Source organism: Corella eumyota, chromosome 6 (assembly GCF_963082875.1).
Source record: "Corella eumyota chromosome 6, kaCorEumy4.1, whole genome shotgun sequence".
In the NCBI taxonomy this organism is placed as follows: domain Eukaryota; kingdom Metazoa; phylum Chordata; class Ascidiacea; order Phlebobranchia; family Corellidae; genus Corella; species Corella eumyota.
The window spans coordinates 11,267,136-11,278,585 of record NC_137495.1 but is presented as its reverse complement, the minus strand read 5'-3'; the positions used below and the strand labels follow the sequence as shown (position 1 = coordinate 11,278,585).

Genomic DNA, 11,450 nt, shown 5'->3' with positions numbered 1-11,450 from the left:
GAAAAAAGATTGACGCAGAAATAGGCTTTGCACCTTCAATTATTTCTACCTGCTGTGCATTACATAACTTTTGCGAACTAGAAAATACTCCTATAACAGAGCCAATTTCTGCAGCAGGTCAAGCTAGAAGTAACCCAGAACCAACCTCCAGGCCCTATGAAAGTGATTACGATGGTGATGATGATGCCAAACAAATTAGACTTGCCATTTGTGAACATTTAAAAAAAAATTTACCAATGCGTACTAGTATTCGATTTAATGAATATAAATGTGATTAAAATGTAGTCTTTTATTTTTGTTTTAAATAACAAAACAAGCACACAGTAAATAAAACACACAACGAAAAAACAGTAACAAATGGATTATTTTATTTAAATTGGAAGGAGCTTAGTCGTGAGGTTCTTCTGGCCTACACATCATCACCATGACTGGGTTTTGCAAAAGCAATTGGAGGCCTTCATTAAACGTAGCTATCATTTTATCAGATTGTTCTTCTAGGCATCTTTGATTTCCAAGAGCAATGGCCTCTGTGCTCATGCGATCTTTACCTGCTTCTTCCTGATATATATTGCAAAACTTCGAGAAATTGTCTTAAAAAAATTTTACATTAATTTTTATGGATAGTACAGTAATTACATTTATTTACCTTCTGATTGATCCCTGGAATGTTTCCTGCGCTTTTTTCTACTTCTACTTGTGCCAGAAACATCAACATCTTTCATAAAAATGTTAAATATAATATATAAATATAACATAAACCTTTTTAAAAAAAAGCAAACTTTGTAGTTACCTGAGGACTCTTCCTCTGGTTCTGCTGTTCTTTTTTGTGCCAATGGAGTGGCTGAACGTGAGGTGAGTGGTGTATCATTGGTTGGTGATGTACTTTGTGGCCGTGAGGCTAGCAACTCCATTTCCACTTCAGGATTAGGTGGCTCATGTTGAATTTGATCTTTAAGGAATGGCAAGAAGGTTATTTTTGTTTACCATCGATACTTACTTTATTTCATCATGAAAAATACCTGTGCTTGCAGAACTGGAACATGGCTGCTGTTCACTTTCTTCTAAAAAAATGGTGTAGAATAAGAAACAATTGCTTTACTACTAAAAAACAGGGAGCAATAAATTGTAAAAACCTACCTTCACACACGATTTCCCGAAAAGAGTCTATTCCTCCATGAACAATTGCCTATAAATATTTGTAAATAAAATATATAAATTAGGTTTAACTTTTGTATATTTTAAGAGTAAAATATTTACCTGGGCTCTTGGACGAGCTCTTAAAAGGACATCCATATCTGAAAAATATGTCCACGAAACAGCAGCTGCTCCAGATTTAGCATGTACAGTTTTATATTTATAATAATCAGCTTTTAATCGCTTCCACTTGTCACGAATAGCTTGCCTGGGTTTAAAATACAAAATTAAATTTTGCCAGTGGTGGACAAGAGGTTTATACATATATGGCTACCATGAAATATCACGGTTTTCTTTGCGAAAAGCTTCTTCCAGCTGTATAAATATTTGCTTATTTCTTTTTTTTCCTCCATCGATAAGCTCCAATACTTGCCTTTCTTTGATTAATTTTATCAAAAACAATATATCTTGATGCTGCCATGCACCTCTTCTAAATTTTTTTGTTAAAGATGTTTCAGACATTTAATTGCTTGTTTACTAAACTTAGTTCTTTTGTTTACTGGATTTCTATATTATAGTAGTTGTTAATAATAAAAATTTAAATGTTATACTTCAGATTATCTTTCTGTAAAATAACTGTTTGACAGGCTTTCTTACAGTTTTACCAGATTCACTTCAAAGGTTCTAGCCTGCTTGTCTGCAGTTAATAAGCCTAATTAAAGTTTGCTGTGATAATAATTGCTTTCCATTGCGTTAGATTATTTTGCGGGTTAAACTTAATTACCAGAAACTGCAAGGCCGTAAATAAAAAAATGCTATTGTCGCTATGCAAATAGCACGGCTAACTTTTACTTCGAAACCGTATTTCAATTTCAAAACCACCTCTTGCGAACGGTTTTGAAATACCGATTTCAAAACCGATAAACCTTTTTCTCGCGATACGAAAACGAGAGAACCGTTTTCGAATACGGTTTGTAGCACGGTTAAAACGTCCATGTAAACAGGCTTATTTATAAACAATTTGTTTCGCCAAATTGGCATATATCAGACCCATTTGGTATACTAGCTAAAACTATATTCAAAAAATAAATTGGTAAAGTGAGTTTGCTAATAAAGTTATACAAGGATTTTGTAAAAAAAAACTAGTTTGTTGTCAAATTTATTCAAACAACAAACCATTGCAATTAAAAATAAGACTTTAATAAAACCAGGGGCGGCATTATGAAACTCGTTAAGTTAAATTTATGGATCCGCATAATGAGTCAAAATTTAGCAAGTTATTTCGCTCGTTAACTAAACGGGTATTACGAAACGACCTAGTTCGTTAAAAATGAAGTGTGCAAAAGAAGGAATTTCGAGCTACGCAAAGTGACGTTTTTTATGTGTTTTCACAATATTACGGGCTACATCAAGGCGGCGATATTACATCATATTCACGGGGTGCTTTTATTCTGCCTTTCTCAAAATGACAGTAAAAATTTGTACGGTTATTATATTTTATGGTAAGAATGATGTTTAAAAATGCATTACTTGACAAAACAAAATATAGGTGTTTTATGCAATTGTTTTTGCTCAAACTAATGAAACATTTTGTCTCCAACAACTTTTAAAATATCGTACTAGGAAGCCATGCTGAAAGATTAAACCATTTGTTAATATCATGGTCCACACATACAGATTAAACCATTTGTTAATATCATGGTCCACACATACAGAGACACTTTGTTAATATAAACTGTTTTATAATGCATTTTTTATACTTTACATCCATTAAGGTTTATTTAAAGATAAATTAAATCGCATATGGCTGATAGTTTAGTTAATAAACTTAAATTCCAACATTTATAGATATTTTAAGCCATTTATTTAGCAATTTTAAAATATATTTACAAATAAAATATAAGTATTTATGTACCGCAGGAATAATCTTAGTGTTTAACATAGCAATAATCAAGGCAAAATACACTAAGTTTACTGATGGTTCACTGATTAAATTTTATGCTTTTTCGTTCGTTAATAGTGACATTTTTTGTTTCGTCATACCGATTTTCCCCCTAAGTGACGTTCGTATAACTAACGAGATCGTAAACTTTTCGTAATGCCGCCTCATCTTCTTCATATTTATTTTAGTTAAGTTTAGAATAACATTGTATTTTAAACACTTAAAATGAGTTTATTAAAAATACTTATATTTCTTTGTTGCTTCTCAAAACAATCAGGTTTGTTTTAGTGCATGTCCCACTGCATCTACTTACAAACCGTTAGAAAATAAACAAGGAAGGCCAGGCAAGCTTGGGCCAGCTGGACAAAAGGGTGAGAAAGGTTTAAGAGGTGAAATTGGGGCCACTGGAGAATGTTCTTGCAATGGAGAAATTGTGTCGGAGTTAGAACGAATTCTTCCACATTTGAAAAGTATTTTTGTTACTTTTTTATTTGCCAAAATATTTTTATACCAACCTACTGTTAAAATATTGTAGCTGTAATAACCAATATTGAAAGATGATCAACGTTATAGTACTTGGTTAAAAAAAAACTACTTCTTAACTTTTGTTTAAAAAAAGTTGAAGATTTTTAAATTAAATACTCCTTTTAATAGTGTGTAAATTATTTTTTGTTCAAGATTAAGTTACAACAATAAGGTAACAAAATAATATTGCAAACAAACATTTTTGTAATATTTAAGTTGTAATATTACGATAAATAAGAAAATTGAGTAGGTTTAAAAAAATTCACCTTGAACAAATTGTTTGAAAAGCTGGCAAACATTATAAAAAAATAATTAAAAAGGTTACTTTTTGATTAGAAATCTAAAAAAAAGATGATTTATATAAAAATGTTTATAGTTGGGGCATGTGGGCTTGGATTAAAAAATGAAAAAATACGGGACAGTGATATCACAGCTAGTTCTTATCGCAGCATCAGCTTCATGCCACACAAAGCAAGGCTAGACGCTTTTACCAATGCTTGGATACCAAAACAAGGTTTGTACACTTTTTTCCATTTTATTTGATTATATAATTTCACATCTTTAGTAATAGGAAAAAATAAACATTGACATTGTCGATTTAAAACCAGTAGAAAAAGGCAATCTGTAAATTTAGCAAAATGTGTCACAACTTCCTGCTTACTTGTTTTTATGTTGGAGATTTTTTTAAAAGTAGCAATTTTCAATATAACTGTAATTTAAGTCAGTATAAAGTTTCCCCAATTACTTAAAAATGAACTTTTGAAATAAAAACTTTTTTTTATAAAAAAACAACCATATTTAAAACATTAATTTACCTGTAACCAAATAATTCAAATTTCTTTGTTTAAATACAAAAAAGCAATGTGCTACAATTATGTGAAAAGATTTAAAACATTTTTCCCTTTTTTAAGGTAATTTAAGAAAAGCTTAATTTTATTTTTACACAGGATTAGTTTTTAGATTTAAATTAAATTTTTATTAACTTGCTAAGCGTTGACGTTTGTGATTATATTGTAGCGGTTAAAATTTAACAACTCTTCTTACGTGAACCCTTTGAACTTGTTTTTATGGTATTGACAACTTTAAAGATTTATTACCGCGTTCTAATATGCGCAAATGTTTGTTTTAAAAAAAAGACTAGTTAGTTTTAATCTACTATACCAATGCCGTCAACTAAACATGGATTAATACAAAACATAAGTTAAGTGTTTATTTTTTTTTAAATTCGCCAGGTTTCTTGTATTAGTTAATAACAAAAACAATCTATACGTGGTGTTGCTATTACAGTTTTTTAAATTAAAGTACTGTTTTACAGACTTTATCATAACTTCTCATACAGTTAAACCGGCAAACATACACTACGCATGATGTCGTGGGTTCAATCCCCACTGATATCCCTTGTGTAAGGCGCTATATCCGGTACAAAAATTCTGGGGAGCTAGCACTTACCTAATCAACAGTATAATTATCGGGCAGTTATAATCTATTATATCCCAAACTGCAACAGGCAATTCGAGACTGGGTCGAAGTAAATGATATTACTCTATGTTTAGGTCGCGCATTGAACCTTTCCACATCGAAGATAAATTTATATACAAAAAAGTAAATGGTTGTAATGGTAGTTGGGTCCGAGCATAAAGGGTGTTTTTATGTTAAAATTAATATTAAGTTATTGTAACCAGGCAATATAGTTTCACAAGTTTCCGTGGATCATTGTTTATACCCAAATTATTTTAATTTGATAAGCTTTATTAAGGACTTTGGGGCTAACATTAAAATAAAAATAGTTCTACTTATCTACATTACAACTTAAATTTGTTTAATAATTGAAATATAAAAATAAAAACGGTTTAATTTAGTCACTAAGGTAATAACGTAGCATTTGTAGAGTTTTATTATTAATTAAAAAGGCAATCTGTAAGATTTACTGAATTTGTGATATGTAACCGCTAATTTGTTTTTATGGTGAAGTATATAAAATTTGTGCCCTTTGGCCACATTTACGTAGATGATGATTAATATAATAAATGTAATCTATATTTTGCACAAACAAACTACTTAATGGGATTTAATAATTGTGATTTTTAAAATATGTTTGTATTTTAAACATAATCAATTCAACGGAAAAACGAACAACTTTTAATAATCACAACTAAAAACGTTATTTAAAGCAGTATAAAGTCTTTAAAATGGCTTAAAATTAGAATTTTTTGTATAAAAACAGTTTAAACCTAATCTGAGACATTGATTTACCTGTAACCTAATAATTTAATTTTTTTTGCTATGTGCTACAACAGTGTTTCTCAACCCCGAGTCGGCGGACTCATTTGAGTTCTGGATAATTTCGCGAGCATTGCTTAGAAAATTAAACATTAATTATTATAAGTAACTATTACAAATAAAGCGCTTAATACAGTAGAATTTGCTTAATACATACTGTATTTAATGCCCTTATTTTGTTAAATTTTTGGTAGAAAGCTATTAAACCATCTTATTTTATATCTATGGCTTAAGTCTGCGTATATTTGGGCCAACTTGAAAATAGTCCACAAGGTTAAGAACCACTCTGCTACAACTATATAACAATTTTAGTATTTTTTCGCCCATTTCAAAATAATTTAAAATAAGCTTTCTTTGATTTAATAGATTTATAATAATTTTTTTTATTAATTTTAGAGTGTTAACACCGTTTTTTAAAGAATCATTTTCTACAGATTTGTGATCGTGGTTACAATATATTTTTTTAAGATTTATTACCTCGTTCTATTTTGCGCAAATGTTTGTTTCAAAAATCAGATTAGTCAGTTTATTTTGGAAGAATTAGTCAAAATTTATTATTTTTTTATTAGTTAATAACAAAGACAATCCAAACTTACACGGTGTTTCCATTACAGTTTTTTTAATTCTAATACTGTTTTTTACAGCCTTTTCATAACTTTCTTTGAGCATAAATGTTGTTATGTTAAAATTCCCCATCAGTTTGAAGTTATTGTAACCAGGCAATATAGTTACCCAAGTTCTCGTGGATCATTGTTTATACTTAATTACTTTTAATTTAACTAAACTAGGGACTGTTCGTCTAATATTTAAACATAAATTTGTTTTAAGAGTAATTAATGCATAAGACATTGGGATAAAAAAATAAAAACGGTTTAAATTAGGTACTTAGATAATAATACAGCACTCATTAATCATTAATTAAAAAAAGGCAATCTAAAAATTTACTCGATTTCGTGACACGTTACCGTTAATTTGTTTTTATGGTAAAGTATATAGAATTTTGTTTACTGTTTAAAAAAGGTGTCCCCAGGTCACGTTTACGTAGGTGATAGTAACGATTTGGATGGTAATCTACATTATGCACAAACAAACAACTTTGTGTTATTTAGTAATTTTTGAAATGTGTTAATATTTTAAACATGATCAAGCAATATAGTTGCAAAAGTTTCAGTGGATTATTGTTTTTGTCTCAAGTGTTGTCAATTTGGCCCGCTTTAGCGTGTTTAATCTTTTTATTAAGTTTGAAATTTACTTGTTATAAAGTTTGTTATATTGTTATTTTAAAAATAATAACAAATTAACTGATGAATAAAGTGCTCATATTTAAATAAAAATATTTTTCTTTATTTTTATTACAATTTAAAGTTGTTTTAGAAGAATTAACGCATGTAAATTTAAGATTAATGTGAGAAGGTTTAAATTCGTTACTTAAAAGATAGTGTAGAAGTTTGTATAGTGCTACATTATAATTTAAAAAGTCATACTGAAAGTTTAACGGAATTCATTACATTTTACCGCTGACTTGTTTTCACGATAAAATAAATGGACTTTTGTTTAAAAAAGGCGCCCTTAGGTCACAAGTACGTAGGTGATGATTAATATCATGATTGTAATGTTATGTACGTTTTGCGCAAACAAACTACAAACCTGTATAAAACACCCCGGAGCCTTATAAAAACTCGTATAAACAGATCTGGACTTATATTAATAGCCCGGGCCTTATTTAAACACCCTGGGACCTAAATAAATACCACAAACTTTTGATTGGAGACGGTGAATCTTGTGCAGGACAACTTGGTCATGTTTGGTGTAACGTTGGGCTAAAAATCACGAAATAGTTGTCATTAAAAGTAGTATACATGAAATAAATGTTTAACACTTGCAATAACTTAACATATTTTCAGAAAAATGACGTTTTTGCTCATGTTGTTTTCAGTAAAACCTTTATGACAGTAACGCAGGTAAAAACTACTCAATAAACTAAATAATTACCTCTTTTTTTACCCCAAACCAACCAAGCACCTGACAACACCAAACAACCAACGTTGAAATGAGGATAAATAACCAAACTTGGAACACTGGCTCCCTCTTGTGGATGGTGAACCCTGAATGTTCGTAGAATTTCAAGTTTAATCTTAGCGAGGATAATTATGGGGTTTTGTCACACAGAAAGTATGTGTTTCCGCCAACCAAAGAAGACTAACCCAATACTAAAATTTTATTTACCTGCATTTTCGTGGTTGCGATCACGTGACACCAAGCCACGTTTCCAACATACATTCGAGTTTGTAGCGCCTCTGGTGGAATAAGAGACTTGATTACTTTAGTCGCAAGGTGATGCAAAAAAATCTATTTGGTGATGTTGTATTTCCTCACCATAAATATCCAGCACAAGTGACCATTTTCTACAAAATATTATGCTGTTAATAATAAAAAAAGCAGACAATTATATGCAGAGTGGACCGTCACCGAGGTGTAGTAGTAAGAACACTTGCTACATTACCATGAGGTCGTGGGTTAATCCCCACCACTAACAAGCTGTGGCGCCCTTGAGTAAGGCGCTATAAACTTCTGCTAAGCCAGCACTTAATTAGCAACATAACTACTGGTCATCTATTATTTATAATATGTTTGGGTTGCTTATACGACTTTCCCACATCAAGGATACAGTTATATTTAAAAAAAAATAATGTGATTTCACCTAAAATGTTTCTATTTTTCATCCTATTTCCGTTCCACTTCGGAACGAGCTTCTCCGCGACCATCTTTGTTCATTCATATGACATCACAGAAAAATTACAGTAAATTGCAACTTAAAACTATATTAAATATTAGTTTTTGGTTGTATACTATATATAAATGCTTGTTTTTTTTTTTTGAGGATATGTATTATTTTTGGTTAATGTTTATGCATATCTTTTTTTATTTATAAAAATTTAGTTGTTAATGTTTTTTGTGTGTCTATTAAAATTTATTCATACACATTTATTTTTAAAATTGTTATAAAAAATTTTTAAATGCTTGCGTTGATTGAAATAAAAAAAAAACTGAACTATTACAATATTTCGGATTAGTTAAAAAACATGAACTATAAGCTCTTTATATCACCCAGATATTTGATTATATGTACATATCTCTGTTATTTAATAAAGTTTAATATTTATCCCCGCAATAGATTCATATCCCGTAGTAACGGACTGTTATTCGCTTTTTCTAATTCTTTTTTGTTGGTTTTATAGGTCGCAGGACCAGGCCTGTTTAGTTCCGCGTTCAACTTCACACTTGCAAATAACATCTTTTATCCCGACGCCCAGTTATTTTTTTAATAAATGGTGTGTTTTTTTGTAGCTTCTACGACTTCAGGACCATTAGCACCAATACATGTACAAAAAAATCGAGGTCAGGAGTACTATTGAAGAGTGTGAGTTAGTAGTAGGGCCAATAGAAAATCGCAACCCTGGGTTGTAATGTCTACACATAAAGGTAGTAAATTATGCATATATAAAAAAAAATGAAATCAATTAACTTAATAACAAACAAAACTGAACAATCTTGTTTGGGATATATAGAATTGGCCAGCAACATTTTTAAACCATAAGTAAGAGATTTTGAATTATTAGCCTATTGCAGTAGACTAAAATATTTTTCTGTTTTGACAAAAGACAGACAGTATTTTGCTAAACTTCAGAGAGTAAGAGTAACATTAAAGTAAGTGTAACACTGAAACTGGATTCTGGCCTTGCTTGTGTCCAAATTCAAATGAGAAAAAAATATGCAAACATGAAAATATTGCCAAGTGGTATATGTTTCAATTTAACCCAAGCATACTAACATCAGGAAGTGAAGTGTCAAGGTTTTATTTAATCATAAGACTATTTTATTTTGTTTACTAAAAACGTTTTGTAAATTTAAATAAGAAATAATTTTTACTTTAGTTATTTTAAGAATTATAGTCACCTACTTAAGGCTAAGTAAAGATATATAAAGAAAGGTAACAAAAACAAAAAATAAATAAACTGTAACCAAATATTTAAAAAATATTGAAGATCAACTTATATTTTATACCAGATTATAATATTAATAAGATTTTATATAAAGTATTGGGTACCATCTCTTACAACCAAAATTTAAATTTTTAAAAATCTAAAACAAATATTGCTTTTACTTAGCACAAATGTCGCGATACTATCACAGGATGATGAATTATTTTCAAAAGAAAAAGAGAATTCCAATAAATATTCCCATTGAACTAAAGTAAATTACATCTCCTCCTCAACTACTAATACCATCTGAAAAGTGCTCCCCCTTTTGTGATGACAAATTAATAGTTGAAAAACGCATAAAGGCAACTGCATATGGTTTTAACAAAAAGGTTGTAAATTTTATCAAAATTTTTACATATATATGTTAAATGCTTTATACTTTAATCCATATATATTAATTCTATTTTTACCACTCTTTAAATTACTTGGATTTACAGGCTTACTTACTTTTTCAAAACTTAAAAAAATGTTGCTATAAAAAAGTGTGTTGGTTGTAAGGCAATTATTCGTTTTTAAGAGTTCAAGTCGGGATTTTACAACTTTAATAACACTGTTCTTGTATCAATAAAATTAATCTGTCATTTACTTAAAGAAAGGACTAGAGGTAATCACGTTTGAAAGGCCTATTGTGTTGTTATTCTCATTCCTGGCACCGATTATTTATATAACTGCTAACTGTGACTAGCATCGCCAAATCAATATTTAGAGAACAACTGCTTTATGTAAATTTCTTGTGCAGATTCATATTCCTATTCAAAGCAACTTACGCAATTTATTTGATGATGGGGTTTCTAGTCCACATGATCACATCCGAAATGCAACATTGCACTTTGCGGCGTTGCAAGATTTTACCTACAATTTTTCTTGTATTAAATGCGGAAATAATCCTCAGACACTGATTGGCGATGGAAATTGGGCCAATACATTTATAAGACCAGGTGATTACCAAAAATGATGATGTTCAATATATGTGTATATAATTGATTTTAACAAGCTAAAAAGTTGGATTTCCTTAATTAATGTTCGATTTTCATAAATTTGAAACATGACTTATTATTTTATAGATTATTATTTCACTTTGTTGAAAATGCTATCACCAGTTGTTTATAATAATTTGTTTATTAATAGGAATTGGTTAATTAAAAACCATATTTTTTTGTATGATTGAAGTTGAATGCACTTGAAAACAATATAGACAATTCTTTGTGATATTTATCTTATCGAAGTTTACACAAGGTTAAAAATAGTTCATCATGTGCATTAAGAGTGAGTGGTACAATAAAAAAAACTGAATTATGTGCTGCAGGCCCAAGAATATCAAAAAAACATACAAAAGTGTGAAAAGTTATCAAATCCAGTATAATATTGAATTGCATTATTGTTATTTTTGCACATTTGTACCCCAAAACCGGGATTTCACTTTGACATTGAGTTGATTACAGTTGAGTTTATTTAAATTCCTTTTTTAACAGCATCTTCTTTATTTTCCACTATACATTATTAATGATAATGATAAAAAATCTACT

The 11,450-nt window shown here is 29.7% G+C and overlaps 1 protein-coding gene and 1 long non-coding RNA gene across 4 annotated transcripts; one reads left to right on the top strand and one right to left on the bottom strand.

The window, feature by feature from the left end:
• Nucleotides 1–280: 280 nt before the first annotated feature.
• Nucleotides 281–1,560, bottom strand: LOC145755167 (uncharacterized). Of its 3 annotated transcripts, none has more exons than XM_082571391.1 (6): nt 1,258–1,560; nt 1,138–1,186; nt 1,020–1,061; nt 791–949; nt 647–715; nt 281–590 (listed from the first exon to the last, which is right to left on the bottom strand). In XM_082571391.1, exons 1-6 carry the CDS (start codon nt 1,456–1,458, stop codon nt 388–390), a joined length of 723 nt encoding a protein of 240 aa, XP_082427517.1. In that variant the 5' UTR covers nt 1,459–1,560; the 3' UTR covers nt 281–387. The 3 variants fall into 3 exon arrangements, with proteins under 3 accessions (XP_082427517.1, XP_082427518.1, XP_082427519.1); XM_082571392.1 differs by having other exon boundaries at nt 1,020–1,058; XM_082571393.1 differs by having other exon boundaries at nt 419–558.
• Nucleotides 1,561–2,625: 1,065 nt separating this feature from the next.
• Nucleotides 2,626–8,850, top strand: LOC145755037 (uncharacterized). Its single transcript, XR_014284180.1, has 3 exons — nt 2,626–3,546; nt 3,978–4,115; nt 7,901–8,850. It is a non-coding gene; the product is annotated as an uncharacterized LOC145755037 (long non-coding RNA).
• Nucleotides 8,851–11,450: the final 2,600 nt, after the last annotated feature.